This window comes from Mchenga conophoros, linkage group LG11 (genome assembly GCF_057382185.1).
Source record: "Mchenga conophoros isolate Kocher_MC1m ecotype Shallow Benthic linkage group LG11, M_conophoros_male_GT1.1, whole genome shotgun sequence".
Classification (NCBI taxonomy): domain Eukaryota; kingdom Metazoa; phylum Chordata; class Actinopteri; order Cichliformes; family Cichlidae; genus Mchenga; species Mchenga conophoros.
The window spans coordinates 15,927,162-15,948,993 of record NC_140536.1 but is presented as its reverse complement, the minus strand read 5'-3'; the positions used below and the strand labels follow the sequence as shown (position 1 = coordinate 15,948,993).

At 37.4% G+C, this 21,832-nt stretch overlaps 1 protein-coding gene across 1 annotated transcript; it reads left to right on the top strand.

Annotated features, from left to right (window-relative positions):
• Positions 1-13,764: 13,764 nt before the first annotated feature.
• On the top strand, positions 13,765-21,284 carry nrsn1 (neurensin 1). The gene is made up of 6 exons (XM_085291125.1): positions 13,765-13,917; positions 17,499-17,614; positions 17,778-17,870; positions 18,008-18,126; positions 18,396-18,583; positions 18,722-21,284. The coding sequence occupies exons 2-6, from the start codon at positions 17,516-17,518 to the stop codon at positions 18,823-18,825; spliced, it is 603 nt and encodes a 200-aa protein (XP_085147251.1). The 5' UTR covers positions 13,765-13,917; positions 17,499-17,515; the 3' UTR covers positions 18,826-21,284.
• The last annotated feature ends 548 nt before the right edge of the window (positions 21,285-21,832 follow it).

Below are 21,832 nucleotides of genomic sequence, written 5' to 3'. Positions count from 1 at the left end.
TTTTTCAATACAAATCAATTTTAAAATAACAGAAATACACACACAAAAAATATATTTTCCAGTTGCTTATGTAAGAAAAATGCAGTTATATAATCTCAAAAAAGTAGTTTGTACACAAAAAGAAAAAGATGCATTCCTTTTTTTCCCTATCTTTTACTTATCTGGATAATCCGAAAATTCCTAAAACTGTCAATAAAATGTCAGGGTCCCCTATCTCATGTACATACTCCTGACATTTCGTGAGGATGTGCTGGAAACTTTATACAGTATATACCTCTGTCTGCGTGCACTGGGCTTGACTCTGTGTATGTGCACGAGTGTCGCCGTGCCCATGTGGACTTGTTAAATCGATTTTCTGGAAGATGTACGTGATTTGCAGTGTCAGTTGTACACATTGACAGGCAGCCTAGTCTAATGTAAAAATGGATAATCCCCAGCCTCATGGTGGATGCTCCATGATAAGAAATTTATTGTCATTTTAATGTGTTTTCATTGATATAATCATCTGCCAAAAGCAGGGAGGTGATATTGAGAGAAACAGAACAGCACAAAGAAACACATAGAAAAGCACACTGAGACAATCAGTCATAAAATAAGGCAAAGTGAACATGAGCAAGACTAAAAATCAATTTATTTATGCAGAAAGAAAAAAACTACAACAGTCAGACAGAAGGAGGAAGTGATAGAAAGAGGCAGATGGGGGACATTAAGTCAAAGTTAAGTAACCATCGTCTGCTTCTTTATCTCACCCAGATATGGTAATCCAGTGAGCCTCTGATATTTGTTTAACAGCCTGGCTTGTGTGTGTGTGTGTGTGTGTGTGTGTGTGTGTGTGTGTGTGTGTGTGTGTGTGTGTGTGTGTGTGTGTGCGTGTGTGTGTGTGCGTGTGTGTGTGTGCGTGTGTGTGTGTGCGTGCGCATATGTGTGAGATTGAGAATATGAGTGAGAAAAGGCCCAGTCGTGCTTTTTCATCTTGCTCCCAGTTACACCAGCTCAGTTTAGCCAATGTTGAATGAAACAGTTATAATCTCATTGTGATGGAAAAGTGAGTATAAACTACTTCTAAGGCATTCAGAAAAAACACAGCTGTGCATATGTGTGTTAAAGTAATCTCAGTAAACAGATATCTGCATATAAATTTGCAGGATCCGTAGGCAAGAGACATGACTTTTTATTCCTGATGTGCTTTCTGATGTGTGGTTGCAGTGCCACTACTATTGAACAGTCAAGTCTGAGCAGATAGTAAAAATTCTACTCACTGGTCACATGATGAGTCTCTGCAGCATTTGTAAAATGATGCATGGAAATATCAGCCATTTGAACCAAAATTAGGCCATTGGTCCCAGAAGCCACATGCATGTTTTATCTAGGTTTGTTGAGTCTTCAGACACAGAGGTCTAAAGAGCTGACTGGCTTTTTTCAGCTTGCTCAGTCACCATGGTAACTTTTTTTCTAGCATTAGGCTGATAGTAATATAAATTCTTAGCTGAGGAAAGACTTTTTGATACTGCAGACTTTATTTGTCTGCCAAGTAAACACACTCAACCTAAATTGTATCACACACATTTAGTTGTTGATGGTAGTGATTTTATGTAACTTGTACTTGATAATACATATAAATACACTGCGGTGAACACATTGCATTCTTGTCTTGTTCCTGGAAATATATGGGCATTTCCAGGAATGGTATACTGTCAATGAGTGGTTAAAAAATCTGAAAAATAAATGGAGGATGCTTAATTTTAAAATGGTACTTTTTTTGTTTGTTTGTTTGTTCTTTTCAAAACATATTCAATTTACATCCAATATATAACCAGACTTTGGTTATATTTCTTTTGAACCTAATTTTGTTTCTGTGAATCAAATTCATTTTTTATATCATAGGGCATCCATGAGAATCCTCCTTGGAACAAAAGTCAATAAAAGCATCAAAGTTAATAAACACATGTGTAATGATGTTTGATTTTCTGTTTTTAATTGCCAACTTGATTTTTCCTGTCCCAGGTCAGATAAAAAGTATGTTAAGTGTGAATGAAAAACCTACGCTTGCAGCTATAATGTATTGAGGGATTTCACAACCAATCCTGTTTTATTTCCATGCACAGATTTAACTATTTAGGAATTGCCTGAAGTCTAGAGCCCATGGACATCACCAATTGCTGATTTTTTTCCCTTTGAGATGCTCTGCTAGGCCTTTACTGCAGCCACCTTCAGCTTCTGCTCATTTGTTTGTCTCTTTGCATTTAATTTTGTATTTAATAAGAGCTATCTCTACTGGATTAAGATCAGATGAATGACTCAGAGTTTGAAGTATCATCATAGTCACAACACTACCGCCTCCTCCATGTCTCACAAATAATGTGTTACTGTCATTGTCAGGATATCGTGTTTGTTTTTTCCTCCTCTGTGCTTTGGTTTCCTTCTCTGGAGTTGGTTACAGTGGGTTCGCCTGTGGATGAGTTTGGATGCAGATACCATTCATTTCCCCTGGTCTTAAATGCAGCAGACTCACTGAGTTTGCTGTATTTAGGATTGATAATTGTCCCAAGAGCATCTTCACCCTTGTGGTGGTAGTGACTACTCTGTGATCCATAGCTCAGTAATAAAAATTCTCTTTCCGTTCCAGCTTGCCTTTTCCAAGCTTGGCTCCTCGATTCCAGCCCATTTTTGTCCGTGGTTCATCCTCAGTGCCTCCAGTGTGCTCCCCGCTGTCTCACTAGGATTCTGTAAGCTGCTTTCACTAACTGCTGTCCGCCTGCCCACTCTCCGCCACAGCTGCTCACCTAGCCTGTTGAGTAGATGTACCGAACCCCTCCCAACTTTGGATCCCCCTCACAGAAAAGTAAGAGTGTCTAAACTCACAAGGCAAACCTGTCTCTCAGAAAATTCAGCTAACTGTCTCCTCTCCTTCCCCAGCACCCCCTCGAGTCTCACTGGTTTCTATTAAAAGGAGTACCTGGTACGTATCAGTCTGTTCGAGATGGTGTTCTGCTGCCAGTCTGGTAAATGGTGGAGAAGATTGGTCAGTATTATCGATGATGGGCAACAGTTTGGTCAGTAACTTTCTCTCGACCACAGCTTCAAAAATGTCTTGTTTGAAGCCAATCACAGACCCATTCCTAGTAGTTTCATTCTGTCTATTTTTGTCACCAGCGCCATCGCTGGTCTCCCGTAGACTACAGCAAAGTATGCTGCACTCGCCACAAATAAGTGATGAAAAATCACCAACATTTTGTGGACACAATGAAGCATCCCAGCTTCCTTAAGAAACAGAGCCTTCTCATCCTCTTTTCATCCACCAGTGCTCTGTACTCCTTCATAGAGTATTTCTCTAAATTGGATGACCCTAGGTTGTGCTGAACCTGAGGCGTACAAGGTTGACATGGATGGAGATGGCATAGCCCCTTATGAAGCACTGCTTGTGCACATCACCAAATCAGAAGAAGATTGATCAATCTGACACTGGCCTGTCAGGAAGTCAGTAATCCATAAGAAGGTTGACATCTACACTGATATTTTCTGTAGCTTCTCTCTCAGTAGCAGGGGCTGGATGATGTTGAATGAGAAATCAATGGTGATCTTCATCATACAGCTGTTACTATCTTGATTGGAGAACAATCTCTGCAGCACATAGATTATTGGGTCATCCACTCTCATGTTTGGTCTATATGCAAACTTCAGAGGATCAAGAGATTTTTTTTTTTTACCTGAGACAGCTATGTGGGGCCAAGACTAATCTCTCCAAGTTGGTTGATAATCATTAAGTGAGGCTGACAGTGTTAACTTTTTTAACACTAGTATTTTCTCCTGTTTGAGTTAATAGTAAATGTGACAGAGGATCACAAATATTTGGCTAGCACAGGTCCTTGGAGCCTTGAGAATGATACGGTACCATGAAGCCCAGCAACCTTGCCCTTTATTCACATGTGTAGTGTGAGAGATCATTTGTTTTCTGTGACTTGTGTATTAGTGGGGACTTACAATGATTATGTGTATCCCATTATTGCATTGCCATAACAATTGGATGAATATATAACAAAGTTCAGTATAAACACAGGACCATTTCAACATGCTGTTGATGGCACACTTGCAAGTTCAGACATGGAAAAAGACCCATTCTTACTCACTGGCTTGCACATGTGATTATGGCCACACTCACCCTTTGCTGGCAAAATGACTTTTTGCAGGCCCTGATGGCTAAAGTGAATAAACCTCCATTAACTTTACCTTTTTCTTCCCTCTACAGTTCTCTCAGATTTTCTCCCATCTCTTCTGTTTATTTCTTAGTTCTTTCTTTGTCCCTTAACCCTCTTTTCTTTCTTACCACTCCCTTCTATCCATCTAACTCTCCTTCTGAGCCCTCTCTCTAATATCTCCCCTGCAGCCATTTTTGGGACCCTACAGGGAGGGAAGCAATCTTAGATTTATTTTACCTCCAATTTCCAATTTGAGAGACCCCTGCTGCTCGAGGCGAATCTTCAAAGGGCCTGATGTGAGTCGTACTGTTAAATTAAAGTCTGTAAAAAATGGCAAAAATATTTCAACCCCCCCATGTTCCTAAATAGAGCAACAAGAACCAGAACATCATCTACACTCTGTACACAGAACAGCATGTATTACCTCCCTGAATAGTTTCTAGGGATACAATCCCTGGCAAGGAACATGACTTAAAGTGAACATGAGACAGAAATGTGCCAAAAGTGAATAATAATAATAGAGAAACATAAGTTGAACTGTAATCAGAACTTTTCATGTAAATAGTAAATCCCTTCAACAGGACAGTTAACGTAACAAGAAGCATTTCAGCTACATAAATGACTTTCATGCCACTATATTAAATATCGTGTTGGGAAAATGCTATGTACTTGCAGTCAGTGCCACAGTGATACATTCAACAGTTACAGTAGGTGGCATTAAAAGACAAATTAAAGCTCTCCTGGCCTTATTTCATAGCTGATCCGACCCCATGCAAAATAAGACCCAAACTATTGCCCGAATGTCCTTTGATACGCCATCACCACTGAAAAGAATACAGTCTGCCTTGTAGTCTCCATATGTCAGTTCTCAAATCCTTCCACAAAAGAGCCACATACACGCCATTTTTGTTCTTGATCTCTCAGAAACACAAACTGTCTCTCTCCCTCCCTCTCTTTCTTTCAAAAACAAACACTCTCTCTTTGACTGGCCTATACACACACTGTACTCTTGCATTTACACTCGCGCAGCACACAGTCCTCTTCTCACAGTATAAAGCCTGAAGACAGGTGTTGGATTAGCTTTCTGGAAGAAAAGAGCTCAGCTCCTTTCATAGGAGTTGAGCTGGCCTGGAGAGCCGGGGAGGCAGGTGCACCATGAGAAGAGGGAACGGGAAAGAAGTGCGTGTATGCATGTGCGTTTGTGTGTCAGAGGATGCAGCCCAGTCATCCTATCTATTGAGAGGAAAAGAAGGGGCTTTTGGCAAAGCTGGCTCCTGTAATTGGAGATCCTGGCGTGGCCAGAAGTGAAGCGTGGTTGGCTGTTGCCACGTGGTGACAGTTGCTTGCCAGCCATCCTGTCTATACACATATACAAGCACACTTTCATACACACAGAGAGACAAATGCACACTTGGACGTTTAAACTTTTGAATGCCTTCCACTGACTAACAGTTGCTCTAATCTGTTTAGATTTTCCCCACAAAAATTGTTATGTTCATCATGAGAATCAGATCATTTCTGCATCATCTCTAAAATGAAAAACAATCTTTTTATTATTAATTGTAAATCCAACAATCATGCAATCAGGAACCTGGCCAACCTAGCAAATACTTACATTGCAGACTCACAGACTTTGCAAACATGCACAAGCTGCCAGCTTGTAACCAGGGTAACAGAGAGAGCAAAGGAGGCCTCTTCCAGATGCTTTTGTTCTTAAGGACAACCCTTGGAGACTGTCTGCCATATTACCATGGGACTCTAGCCCTCTCTCTCTCTCACTCACCCTCTCCCTCGCTCTCTCTTCTCTCTCTCTCTATCACCTTTAATCCTCCAATTTGAGGCTTTTTTCATTTAAATGACCAATTACAGAGATGCAGAGTAAAGGGGGAAGCGCAACAAAGTAGAGGGGGTTTGAGGAGGGGAGTAAACTGAAGGGCAGATGGAAAAGTACAAAAAGAGCTGAAGATAGGCAAGCATACTGTAGTGTGGTTGTGTGTGTCTGTGTGTGCATGTGTGTGTGGGTGGGTGGATGGGTGGGTTGTGTGTTGGTGTGTCATATTAAAACCCAGAGGAACCCAACCTTACCCTGCCAGCTGTGAGGCAGGTGCAAGGTTACATTCTACACTCAAGTTGCACTCCAAAAAAACTCTTGCATTTGTGTTTAGCAAATAAGTGTGTGTGCGTGTGTGTGTAGGTGTGTGTGTGTGTGTGTGTGAGGCACTTGAATTTCGTCTGAACATTCAAACAAAAAGTAAAGTAGTAGCTTTTTTTCATACATTTGCTTATCATAAAAGCAAAAGAAGTTTGGATCTTCACATTTACGGTAGCTCATGAAATAAAGTCTTCAGCATAGCGTGGCTCGTGTGATTTTTCCTGTTTTTTTTTGCATTTTGATCTTCATTTAATTGGGAATGGAAGATAAACTCAAAGTGCTTAAGGTAATAACACACAACCACACACTTATTAATTAATAACAGGTCCTCCTTTACCCCTGAATAAATAGCTGCAGATTTGAAATCATGTTTTTCCCTCCGCTGTATTTCAGCTATGGGTTGATCTTTTCATGTTTGCTTGCAGTGCTCGTTTTGCTACATGCTACGTGTTCTTCCTAAATTAAGAAACTTAATAAACCAAACCTTTCTGGGGAACTGCTCTATCCTTTTAAAAAAAAAATCTTATATTTATTATACTTTTTTGGCAGTTCTCAGTTAAATGGCTTGAAACAAGTGTGTGAGAGAGAGTGTGACCCTGTGGGGTGTGATTCAGCGTGATTAATTGTTGTTAAGTGCGCTTCTTATAAGAGATGTTGTGCCTGCAGAGGAAAGAGACTATTACAGCTGAGACCCATACATCAAGCCTGATAGACCAGTGAAAGACGACCACCATCAGCGCACATGTGCACAAATGGTACAATTAAAACAGCTAAAAATGTGGGGGTAGGTAACTACAGGGACATCAGGCTATTGACCCAGCAATCTGTGTTCATAATGTGTGCGTGGCAGGGCATGTGCATTAAGTGTTACTGGCTATTAATAATTTTGTGTTGGACGATGTATAGGATTTATACCTGACAGCTCCTTTCAGATCATATTTCCTCTCTATTTGCCTTCAAATCCATAACTTTGAAAATCCCAGTCTTCTCTGTTTATTAAAGCATGATGGGAGCATAAGGATAATTATAATTAAGGATAAACATCATTATTAGTTTACTGAAAATGATGTGAAACTGATCCTTTTTTGGTCACAATACATTACATGGATGCCATTACTGAAGGGCCTGTGTCAGAATTACATTAGCATTTATAGATATGGGATTTCTCTCAATTACTTCTTCCCATATTACTGGCTTACAGGGCTCATGGCCCATATAAGAATGAAGCTAAAGATAAACCAATTAATTTAACCAAAGATTACTGCTCTATCTTACTTTTTTTTTCTCACCACAATTCTTTCCAACTGAATAAATGCTGCCTTGGTTTAATGTCTGTACAGCTATAACTTTGACAGCTTTCTCTCCAAAGAGAAAGATCACCTCCATCACAATGGCACTTTTGCCCCCTCCAGTCAGTGGTTTATGAAATACAGCATGGTCCAAGTCCAAGTGGGAAGTCCAAGCTTCCAGCCCTGGAATGGCAGATTGACTGAGGAATCAATAAGATGACAAATAGGCCACAACACCAAGGCTAAGGATTCAAGATGGATAAATCTGGTCTTCCTTCTCTCCATCTATCATACAATATAAGAGAGGTAGGGAGAGCAAATGCAATGCAGCTACGATCACTACTACAAAATCTTTCTTATCTTTTGTCTCACTTGAAAAAAAAAAAAAACAAGAAAACATTAATTAGTTTCTGTGTAAGAAATCTTGAAACTTCAGTTCAGAAATGTTGAATTATGGATGCACATTTCACAATTGTAATAGCTTTTGCAAAGAATCAGCTTTCATTTCCTCTGTGCCTCCAATTCTCATCATAATATAATATAACAGGAAATAAATAAATCACATTATATCAAAGAGCTATTGCACAAGCCTTGGCATCGAGGAAAAGCTCCAGTTGCAGATTATTTTATTTCATGAGCAGAATGTTTCAAGTTTTCATTGGCTGCACCGACATCAAATGCTGTAAAACTTTTTTAAAACTTAATTTAAGCATTAAAGTCATAGTCTACCTTAAAATGACTGTCAAACAGTACACATAATAATATCAGTAAATGTTTGACGAATGTAGGTCAGTGTCTAGATAGTATGTAATGGTGCTGAGGCTAGGCTGAATTTGTTTACTGTTATTGCAGTTCCCACGAAGTCCAGTAGATGTCAGGCTTGTTAGCAGAAAGTTAATATTGACTGCAGTGTGGGTGTTGACGTCGGTAGATTGATGGCAAATAATGTATTGCCATGAGATGCTTAAATTATTTATCTGATATTTTCATTTATAACATCTCTGTCACCATGGGATTTTTTTCTTGTTAAGATTTAGTGGCTAATGGAAGATAGATTTGTATGTTGTACAGATAGCAAAGCCAATTGATTGAAATTGTGATTTTTGAGACTGGGTTATAGAAATATAACTGACTTGATTTGCTTATATTATGTCTATTAGATCAAATTATCCAGAATTATCCAATCATAATGAGCCTTACTGTGTAGTATAATTTAGAGCACACTAACAGAATAGCTTAAAGTGTCCCCCCCCCCCCCCCCCCCTCCCTACCTCTAAATAAGACTCAGTTATATGGGTGCTTAATATAGCTTTTAAGATAAAGTGTATATAAATTATGGTGACATAATCAAATACACAACTCTCGAGGCAAAATAGCTTAATAAGGTGTACTTTTCTACCAATTCAATATAGATATTTATTTTAAATATGTGAAAAATATTTATTTAAGATTAGTGCCACTTGAACACTGCATCATGAAATGAATGGTTGGTAGAAAAAAAGGCTAATTGGACAACATTTTCTTATACATGACCAGTAACTTCCAGAGAAGGTTCACCATATAAATCAGAGTATAATGAAATAAATTTGCAGCGGAAGAACACAAGACCACAGACGAGAAATCATAGAGCAAAGGAGAATAAAATGGCTTCTGTTGCAGCCACAACACTGAATCAGCCATGAACATCTCTGTATACCAAAGTACTCTAGAATCAAATGTGAGGCCATCTGTCCAACAGCTGAAGCTTGGTAAAAACTGAGTCATGCAACAGGACAATGATGCCAAGCACAGCAGAAAATCTACAACAGAATGGCCAAAAAGGAAAAGAATCAAGGTGATGCAGAGGCCCAAAGTCCAGACCTCAACCTTATTAAAATGCCTAGAATAAAACCTTAAGAGAGGTGCATAAACAAATGCCTGTAAACATTTAAAACAGAGGAACTGTAGCTTGCCAAGTGAAGGGACACTTCAGTAAAATCTTGTTAAAATGTTATTGTTCCACTTTCCCATGAGAAACAATACACCAGCTTATTAACAAGTGAAAGTTTATCTTGAAACATTTGATTTTTAACATGGTAACAATGACACCCTGCTAACAGCACAATATTATAGCTATGTTGCTGTTTTACTCTGTAACTAGATAATGAGAACTTTCCAAACTTTATTATTTATTTATTTATTTTTTTACATTTCATTGAAAAATTACACCCGTCAGCCACAACATTAAAACTACTTGCCCAATATTGTACTGGTCCCTCACCATGCCTATCATGGTGTTCCGTTCAGTTTAGTTCAATTCAGTTTATAAAGCTGCCAACAGATAATATTATTGCCATGGGTTTGTGATGTGCAGCAAAATTTACATGGATGGTGGGTTTTCTCAGAGTAATATCATCATGAATGCCTGGACATACTGTAAGACTTCCAAACAGAATAATACACAGAGTATCACGCTCCATCTCCACAGCTTGTGTTCCTTCCTATCCTGCTACTATCTCAGATAAAAGAAAAAAAATAATTAAGTGTACCGTGTTGCTATTAACATAATACACAGGAAAAAGTCCATACATCCTTTGATTCTTTCAAGAAATGGGTGTGATGCTTGGATGCACAGTGTGAAGTAGACAAGGGTGTAACCAGTTTGCAGCTTTTCAGGCAACACACAGTAAGTGGTAATGCATATCTTAGAAAGCATTCTTCTATAACCAGCAGAAAGCACAAGAAAAAAGCACTGTCTGCTTTTGAAATTTAATGCTAATGTATATGCCATTATGCTTCCATGCAGCTTAGTTTTTTAATACAACATTTCATTGTATCTTATATCTGTGTCATGAAATTTTTACGGATAAATTTGAGCATCTAATAAAATGCACAATACAAACTTTACAAAACATAACCTCAGTTTTACTCTGCATGAGAAATGTCCACCTCAGTAGTACTTAAATCTGCATGCAAACCCCTTTTTATTTAAATAAACACAAAGTTGTACTTTTTAAAATACTGTATAATTACAGGGGATGAGGCAGTTAACCTTGAGGTGAAGGCAAACTCTGGAAGTCCCCAAAAGTAAAGAGGTTGATTTAGCAAACCTGTTATCATTACTGTCAAACCATTTCAGGGCTGCAGGATAGCTTGTGGTAAAATTGGAGTTTCCTTCATAATCAGCTGTCATACACTTATACACAAAAGGCATCTTGAGTCATAATGTACTCCGGCTGCAGCATCACTGCTAATGTAGGTCACAATGTCCTGCGGGTTGCCAGGTACCATCACCCTATATATCAGTTAACTTAAGTGATATGCCAAGAAGCAAACATGAGCAATATGAGATGCTTTCTTTCTTATATATATTTCTTATCCTATTTACTGTAGTGTTAAAAGCTATGTGCCTTCTATAGCTACACAACCTGCATCCATTTAGTAATTATTGTGCTGTATTTCACACTAAGTGTGTTGTAGGTGAACAACCTGTTAGCCAAACAAACACCAGACACACAGTATTTAAGTAGCATACCTTTAATATAAACATTTTATTATTTTATTCTACTGTGACCAATACTCGGCCCTGCTCTCTACAGCTCAGTGCTGTCTCTCTCTAATGAGCTATGGTTTGCCATCAGTCATTACAGGAAGCCTGATTATCCAACTGGCATTCTGCACAGCTCACAGAGAACTTCCTGAAGGTGACCTTCTCAGGTTGCCATAGAAACCTCTCTCTCAGTGAGATAGAGAGAGAGAGTGAGAGAGAGGCAAAGAGAGCGAGGGACAGAGACAGAGCAATACAGAGAACAATAACAGAACATTTTGTCCAAATAAAAAAGCATTAGTATGCTGTGGTGTCATTGCACAGGCACATCATCTGGCAGTAGAGTTGTCTTGTTAACCAGTGGTAAACAGATAAAAAAAAAAATCCCCTATCATTATTCAACAGCCTTCCATTTACTTTATTTATTGCATTCATTACCTTAAAAATGTTACTGTGAAGGTTCATTATTTGTCATCAGGTTAGAAGGTGTTTTTTTTTCCTTTTTGTGTTTTTGGGGGTGACGTGTACACCTATACACCATGTTTATCAATGAGCTGCACCATAGAACTGAAAAACAAAACAGCTGCTGGAGTCTGGGGAGATGTTGTTGCCATTCTTGACTGATATATAACTTAAGCTTGTCTTCTTTGTCATATTATTTGTTTCATGATGTGCCAAAAGCTTTGATTTGATGAAGGGTTTGAACTGCACACAGGCCAGTTCAGCACCCAGACCCTTGGACTATGAACCTGATGCAAAAGATGGTTTAACATTGTCTTGCTAAAATGTGAAAGGCCTTCCCTGAAAAAGATCACATGTGCAAAGGAGCTGTGTGTTGCTTTAAATACAGGTTGCTGTTAATATACTTTTGAGCACTGATGATATCTTTTTCAAATGTGCAAGCTGCCAGTTTCATAGGCACTAATGCAACCCCATTCCATCAGAGATGCAGGCTTTTGAACAGAGCGCAGAAAAAAGACAGATGGTCCCTTTCCTTTTTTTTAGTCTGGAGGATGTGGCCTCCATGTTTTCCCAAAAAGAATTTCAAATTTCAATTAATCTGACCACAGAACAGTTTTCCACTTTGCCTCAGTCAATGATAAATGAGCTTTAACCCAAATAATCCAGAAGTGTTTCTGGTTCATGTTCACATATCATGGCTTCTTTTTGTTCATAATAGAGCTTTTACCTCCACATGTGGATTGCACAATGAACAGAGCCTGTGCATTCATTTGCATGACTGACCCAGAGTCTTTGGAACTTTATGTTGAGGAACATTATGCTGAAACTATTCCACAATTTCCATGCATTTCTTTGAGATTTGTGAACATCTGCCTATCTTTACTTCAGAGGAACTCAGCTTCTCTAAGATGCTCTTTTTATACACAGTCATTTAACTGACCTTTTGCCAGTTAACCTTATTAGTTTCAAAATGTTCCTCCAGGTGTTTCTTTTTGCTACCATCTACTTTTCCAGTTTTTGCTGTCTCTATCCAAACTTTTTTGATGTATTGCTGCCAGCAAATTCTAGGGTTTTTTTTCAGTTTAAAAAACTGATGCGGTTCCAAGTCACTGGATTCTATTTTAATAATGCTGTGCACAGCAACATTTTTGCGATGCTGGTTGTACATGTAATACTTTGATCTTACATTATTACATTTCCAGTGCAACAAAAGCATGAAGGCAACTTTACTTTCCTAATACAGGTAAAAGAAAACATGTTGATTTGAAGCATAAGGTAACTTGACCTCTTTTTCAAGACATTACAGCATCACTTCATATATATCCAATGACTTTCATAGTGGATATTTCACTACCTTTCCACTAGAAAAACTTAAGAATTCCTTTACTGTGATTTGACTGCGGCACAGAGACTTTTCAGCGTGCATTATCAGTCATTCAAAATAAAGAGATGAACTTTCTCAGTTACCTTTCTGCCAAATCACTCTTTAAAATTTGAATGGTCCAGCCCTTGTTTGTTCTCCTGTTGTTTTTCTGCTCCAGTCACTTACAATTACGCCTTTTGACCAATAAAAGACAAATTTTATTAAACCTGTTCTGTCTTTCTCCACAACCAAGTCAACAAAACAAACAGTGACAGGTTTTCTTTATACAACTTAAATTCCAAAGCCTGTATCAAAAAAAGCTAACATTTTTCTAAAAGCTGAAATAAAAATGTCAATTACATTATTAAAGCAAGGCATGAGCAAGGCAAATGGGGAACTAAGTCTGCCATTCTTATTCTTTCTTTATTCCGCATGGACTTTATTTCTGAGGCGCAATATAGTTTGCTCTTTTAGATTCCACCTCCTTCATGATGATTGCTGATATGGTGACTAACACTTCCTTCAGCCATTTATGTCACCAAGTGAGCTAAAAATAGAGAGCTCTGGAATGTGACCAGAAAAAAATATATGTTTTACGTCACTCTGTACCATTGCATGTTCTCTGACTTTGTTCTGACTTGTTCCCCTTGAAATCTATCTATCTATCTATCTATCTATCTATCTATCTATCTATCTATCTATCTATCTGTAAAATTATGAATGAAATTCTTTTTTTCTAATCCTTCCATCCCTCCTGCCTGGTTATTTATAATCGTTACTGAATCATATACTGTCATGGATGGAACGCCTGCGCAGTAGACAGCGTGAAAATGTGAATCATCGACAGAGAGAGAGGGGTGACTGTAGAGTGATGGGACCCGGCTAAGGGAAGAGCAGCGAATGATCACTCTCCGAGCTGGTAATGACAGGTAAATGGCGATTTATCATCATCATTATTATTATTATTTGGAAATATGGGGATAGTGCTGTAGCATCGGTGCGGGTTGTTGTTTTTGTTAGTAGCACACCGAGAACTCACATTTTCTAAGAAGACTCCTTCAGTCGTGTCCTCCATGCACCGCTGCACATCTGGAAGAAGCTTCCGTGTTGACAATGTCAAAGTAATGTTTGTTTTAATCACCGTGCATTCATTTGTATCTCATTTTTTCTATGTCGAGTATTTCTGTCTTACTTTAAACTCGTTTCGGGCGTTGCTGTCTTAATGACATGGAACAACGTTTCTCCAATACGTTTCTTCGGCGTATGTCATTTCATGCTAAAGGATTAGCTACTTTTTCTCAAGTGGTTACAATATCAGCCAACTTGATTTGGACGTTTTTTGTGTTGTTTTTTTACGTGAAGTCCACATTTGCAAGGTTAAGCTTCAACGGTGCAGTGGGTCTCAATCTCATAGGGGGTTGGGAGGGCGAGTGGATGAAGTCTATTTTCAGACTGGCGTCACATATTACGTCTGTGTGTTTTCCTGCTGGGTTAAGGCTGAATGATTTTCAGCACCACGGTCAGTGGTGCTGATATGTTTGGACCGTTATATCAAGACATTCCGGTTTGATTTGTCCTAACAGCTCTGATTTTTAACCGAGATGGGTTAAAATGTTTGTGTTTGATTTACTTTTATTTTTATGTCTTGTTTTATCTGTTGTAGAAAGGAAACACACAACAGCTGATTGAAGATTAGTTAAAGATTGGATGTTGTTTAAAGTTATTCAAGCCATTCTAATTAAAAATGTTTGTTTTCTTAAAAGCTATTATAACAAGTTCCCATTAAAGTTAACAGACTGAATTAAATTTGAATTACACCTTGTTGTTGACTCAACAACTAAAAAAACAGAAAATTAAAACTAACAGTCAGTCAGCAAACTCAAGCTTTCATTGTTCATTTTTCAGGTACATGATATATGAGTACAATATAAATATTCTTCTGTACTTTGTACAATTAAGCTGTGTGTGACAAAGGTAAACGTACTAGGGAAGAGTGTGCCTCATCTGTATGCAGCATTTCAGATAAGAGGCACTGGCTGGGTAGAGTAGCAACATGAGAGCTGTTGTTTGCACAGAGAGAGAATGTGTCCTTTATCTACTTACTTATAATTACAACAATGAAGACAAAGTGAACTAACCCTTTGTTGGTATTTGTCATATGGTTAGTTTACGCCAATTAAAAACTTTTTGAACTATTTTGTGACTATGGAGTACATAAATAAAACAGACAAAAGTATAAACATCATCAGGTCCACTGATTATGTAATGGTAACTATAAAAGCTAAGTAAAAATAAGCAAACCGACAGTTTAAACTAGAGTTGTGTAACCATATTAATAGCACTGTGGGTTGGAGGTTAAAAAATACTTGACATGTCCACTCAAATTTCCTCCTGTAGGACTCTTTCATATTGCACTATCACTGTACACTTTGCATTAGTAAATTGATTTAATATGATTTACTCTACAACTCATCCACATATAATTTGGCTGTAGAACTTTCATTTAAAAATGTTGTTTAGATATTAACTGTAAAGCTTCAGATTATGACTGATAATATTGTTTACTGCCTCTATTAACATTATTTGAATGACTATTACAAAGGTGAACATCAGGTTTATAATATATGTGAAGTGTAACAGGAGTTTGAACATTAAGATCACAATCTGTTTCAATTACTGTTAACGTTTTCTTCGCTAGATGGTTAGGTTTGGGCAGCTTAATGTTGTGGTTTACACCATTAACCCTGCATATTATAAATGTCCAGTGCATGCAAATGTGAGCAAGAGGTCCTTCACAAGAGGTTTGGATCACTGATCAGCAAATAAACCATTATTACCTAAGAATGATAGTGTCTAGGAATGATTAAAACCAAACTAACAAACAAACAACCAATATGTTTTATAAAATGCAATGTGTGCTGATGTGTGTGAGGTGTTATCGTCTGACATTGACTATGATGTAATGCACAATACTATATTATTAATGATTTTTTAAATTTGATATCATAGAAACTGATGGAAAAAAACATATTATATAAGATTACTAATTAGTTAAAAGTGAAGTTATTTAGTAATTTAGTTATTTAGTAATGTGTAATTAACTATGAATTTATATAGATGATTATTATATATTATTATATACTATTATTATTGTCATTATTATTTTATAGTATTGTTCTGTTTATTTATATCCTGCTGCTAAACTAAACTAATTTCCCCTTGTGGGACAATAAAGAAATTGAATTTAATTAAAAAAAATAATGTTTTTTTTTTAATAATAATATTGTAAATAATTTACTCGCTAGTTTGGTATAATGTGGTTCCAGCTACAAGAGGTATGTAATTTCATGTACTATTATGTCTGACATCTAACTGATGAGTTTTACAATATCAGGCCAGTGGTTTTCTTATGAGGTTAGACACTTAGTTTTTTTTTTCATTATTCCAACCACAATGCATTGTATACCAGTGTCTTACTGGAAAGAGCATGATCACATTTTAACATATATGGACTCAATATTTCCTTCCCACAATTAAACCCTTTTCTTATTGTAATTCAGTCCAGCAGAAATAGTCGATTTAGTATTAGCTAACAAAAACATGAAGCATAATTGGTTTGTACAGAGCAGAACTGTGCAATGCAGTTAGCTCTCAGTCAGTAGGGGATTAATGTTCATAAAATCTATTCACATATGGTCACAGATATTATTAGTTTTTAACTAACACCTAATAGTTACATATTTCACATATTTCACTGTTGAGGCAAAGTCCAATATGCAGTTATGTTTGTTAATAGTTTTTCTTTAAACATTACAAAAAAGATTTTTCTATGTATGTCAGCACCCTCTGCATTTAGCTGAAACATTATTGGATCCAAAGAGTAATATGTCACGCTTTATTTTATAACAGCAGACAAGCAGAATGCATCATTAAACTCAATGCCCTATGGCACCCATTCCTTCAGTACATTGTTACATAACAACAGTGACTACATGCTTATGTGTACAAAAGCATAAATGTACTGCACATGTGTATGCAATTATGCGTTTAAACAGTTTGTCCAGAAACTGTGTATGCAAACAACAACAAAAAATAAAATAAACAAACTGCCTTTTTTAACTCCTACTGCAAGTATGATGTATAAAAACAGAAATAGCCTCACCCATGCGGCTTTGGCTGTGGTGAGCAGAAGGCTGTACTATTAGGCTTTAGTAATGCCACTGATATCAGGCTGCTTTCACGGCAAGTCTAAATCTTTGAATATGAAGATACATCCCATTATATTTAAACCCACACTTTCCTTTTGACTGTCATTTTTTTTTCTTGCCTTGCTGAATCGAGAAGTTTTTGAGCTAGATTTTCCCCCATTGAAATGAGGTTTCCAATATTGGGAGATATGTACATTATATAATTAAGAAGAGGTGCAAGAGTTTAGTTTCCTCCCAGATCTCTTGAATTAAATCAGGCTTAAAGGTTATTGGAGATGTGTGTTTTTTATGTGTGTTCTCAGGTAGACAGATGTGAAGGATGACTTCTTGCTCAGAGATCTGTGGGTCAGAATATAGTGAGCAAGTTCAAACCGGTGGGAACTACCAGCAGTATGGCGTCCGCTCCTACCTACACCAGGTAACAGTGTAACCAGACTCAGCACCCACACAAAGTAAGACGTCTCCTATGAAACTCACAAACGGATAAAAGCACAAAATCACCAAACCTTCATTTCTTGTAGGTTTAGGTTCAAGATGTGAATTTTAAGAATGCCTGTACCTTTCTTTGATTCCTTATCCAGTTTTATGAGGACTGCACAGCTTCTATCTGGGAACGTGATGAAGATTTTCAGATTCAGAGATTGCCTAGCAGGTGGAGCTCTTTACTCTGGAAGGTCAGATTAACCCTTAGCTTGTTCAAAACGACACCAATATAATGGAACTGAAAATAAACCAAATTAACCAAATTATTTACAACTATAACAATATATGTTTTTGACTTTCGTTGTTTTTTGACTTTTTCTTTTCACAGGTCTGTCTCGCGTTCGGTACCTTGATCTTGTTTGCGGGCCTCATTGTTGTTTTGGTAGGTTATGCCACTCCAGCCAAGATTGAAGCATTTGGTGAAGATGATCTACTCTTTGTTGACAGGTATAGAAACAGTACAACGTACGAGTGGGAAAGAATTTAGGTAACCTTTGCTATTCTGAAATAGTAAAGGTTACATAGACTTACAATTAACAGATCATGAACTTTATTTGAAGTGTTACTTCTTAGTCTTGACAATAATGTCCAAGAACAGTGTTCTAGTAGGACATGCATATGTTTAAATTTAGAAATAACTCTAAATAGTTGTATAAATATTGAACAAAAAGACTTGGTGGCAAATAAATGATTGCTTTGAACTGTTCTTGTAACAGCCATGCCGTCAGTTTCAACCGTGCACTGGATGTTTGTAAGCTGACTGGTGCAGTGCTGTTCTGTGTGGGAGGCACCTCCATGGCTGTGGGTCTCCTGCTGTCTGCCTTTGCCAAAAGCTACTCCAAAGAAGAATTGTTTCTGCAACAGAAGTTTAAGGAGAGGTTGGCAGATCTGCAAGCAACAGTTGGTAAGTTTTCATTCTCTTCTTTCCCAGTATAACACGTTCAAATTAATGTAAGCAGAATAAATGTAAAGGTTGTTGAAATGGCTCTGCGTTTGTATATGAATATGAATATCTAAATCACAGTAACTGCTTATGCCACAGGTACTCCAATAATGAGAGCACCAACTCCCGGAGAAGGAAAGGTGCCAGTCACACTTACCAAAGTTCAGAACATCCAGCCAGTGACCACAAAGTCAGAGCCCTGATCAAGGCTAAGATCAAGGCATAAAGTGAAAGTTGTAAGAGGACCGGTGTGTGTATGTCGATCCATGTGTGCAGTTTATCTTTTTAAAAGGTCAGCTTACATAACAAATAGTATTGCTTCCTCATCTTATTTTGTTTGACATTAAAATGAGATTTTAAAAACTTAGAAAGGATGAACAAAATATAGGGGATTTATTTATCAGATGTTATGAAACTTTAATATTAAGAAAACATTTTTTTTTAAATTTCACTGGAAAAGACATCTGCAGAATAGTGACACAGTGCAGTAATTTCCACAGAGCGTGTTTTCTGTTTGTTTACTGTTGAGAGAATTCTTACTTTTGTAAAAGGCAATGATGTTACTGCTGGAGGGCGATGGGCAGCAAGTGGCATATTTGAAATTTTTGTCCCCCATTCCCAGAAATGATCAAATGTACCACTTAACACTCATTACCTCTGACTAGTGACCATCAGGATGAGTGCATGTTTGGAATTATTAGCTGTTAAAAGTGTAAATGTACTATATTTACCTGAAACGTTCATCCAGGCTGACAAAGCACGACATCGTTTTATAATACCTTTTTTTCCCCCTTTCTGATAAAGTAGTAACTCAAAGGTCTTAACCTTTCTAAAGGTTCACAGTGTCCTAACAGATTAGACATAAATGCAGATTAGAAGAGACAGTATGGGGAGATTCTGTGTCTATCTTCTGTCTTATTAGGCCAGTGACCTTGTTTCCTTCAGTAAATCTTCAGACAGAATCAATACACAAGAGCAGACAGGCTGATGAAAGTTACATTGAACCAGACAGAGCATGCAGAACAGCAATGATATGTCAGATTACTTCCAACATACAGCAAATAAGACATTCATCATGTCTTCTATCTTTATTTTTAAGTTTTTAATACCTAAACACTGGCTTACCCACCTTTTCCTTTCCATTGTTTCCTTTTCACCCTGTGACAAAAGGCTCATAGACACACACAGATCCATCAGAGCAGACGCTGTTTTGAATCAAAATGCTAATAGCTACCAGACATGAGTCAGTGCTACTCATGAAAATGAAGATGGGTGCATCGAGAGAGACAATGTGACACACAGGTTACATAACGGAGGGAAGATGAGAGCACGTTCAGCTCTCCAATGGGATCGCAGCAACATTGTATCTGACAGCACTAATGGATGAATTAAAGAGATTCAATAAATGCCTTCCTACTATCACACACAAAATTTGAAACTCAATAATTTATATCACAGTCAGCAATGTTTAACACCGGAGAGCTGTTAAATTCCAGGACCACATTTTTTACACTATAGAGAATTTGCTTATGTACTGGATGTGAAACTGAAGGAGTGATTATTAAGACGGTTCCTGTTTTATTCATTCCTTTATGCTATACAAGAATTCACACTGTAACTGTAACTTAGAAGCACAATAAGCTGGTAACGGCCATGTTTTTCTGCTTTTTAACACACTGTGTCCTCATGTGTTGTACATATATTTATTACAATTACTGTAATCCTACCCTACCACTTTAAAAGCTTGTTTTTGTTTGTTTTTCTTAACATGTATCTTTTGTTTCATCATTATAAACAAACCTGTACTGTAAAAAAAATCTGTACTTGGTTAGAACAATTCTACTGTCCAAGATACAAGCTTCAGTTTTTTTTAAACCATATCTCATCATCAAATTCTTGCAGCACAGCTTGTATATTTACTCTATAAGATGTTGATTTGCTATGCTGACTACTATTGTCAATGTAAGTTGACCTTTTCAATATTATTCTAATTACCTCCAATCTTCTTTCTACTAAGTCCTGGTGTCATTTTAACACATTTACTCTCAGATGCAACACAGAAGCATAGCTGTAACTACAAAAAAAAACCAACCTAGTAATAAGCAAGGCATTTCATTTTCAAGATACACAGCCACTGAGCTGCGGGCCTTCAGTACATGAAGAAAAGCCAAGCTGTTAAACAAGCCATTACGGACAAACCTTCTAGTGCGGCCAGGACTTTAACAGGCAGTGCTGGTTTGTAATGTTATGCTGTTTCCTGCTGCATTACAAACTCTAATCCATAATGGATATTTTTTTTCTGCTATATATCAAACTTGAAGTCTTTCCTGATGTAACAGTGGATCATCCCACTAAATAAAAAACGATGCTACCCTTATTTGCGAACAGATCGGATAAAGAACACATATAAATCAGTGTCTACATGCAGTATGTCTATTTTTCGAACAGCACAATAAAACTGACATATCGGTGGATCGGAAATGTGTGAAAACTGTATTGCAGCACACTGTGCAGTAAACTGACAGCCTGGTGGCTTAACTGTTGATAAAACTTTATACCTCCCAACAGAAGTGAGAGGTATAAAGTGGTATAAAGTGGGAGTATAAAGTGGCTTAGTTTATGTCTCCCTACAGAAATAAAAAATACTTCACTGTTGTCACAAGGGTCAAATGTTTTTGATCTTATTTTAATCTTTAATCTTCCCTGCTGTTTTCCTTTAATATCTCACAGTTGCCATCTATGTGTGCCAAACAACTGACACTTTTACTTCCTAAATTCCCTGCAGGGTTATTTAAATATACTGTACAATACTAGCTAAGCAGGACTTTGTGTTCTTTAAAATCTGGTGCCTTCCCCTTTTTTCTTAATCAAGAAAAAATTATAATTTTTGATTATTGATTCAAACCAATGTTTAAATAATTATAGATTTAAATTAATTCAAACAATATGTTAATAATGTTCATTTTTACATTGTAGAAGCCCCCCTTGTAATCAGTCTGGAGGGTGTGTTATTTAGGGCCTTACTGAACACACCCACATGCATACACACTCAGAAAACAGAGTAGCTGGTGGAGGAGATAACACAGAATTAATGGTGACGCCAGAAATAGCATCTTGAGGATCATCACCTCAACCAGGCAGGACTTATGACTCACACACTTCTGCCCCCACCTCCTTTGCTTTCTGCGTCTCCTGCTCTTTGCTCTCTCG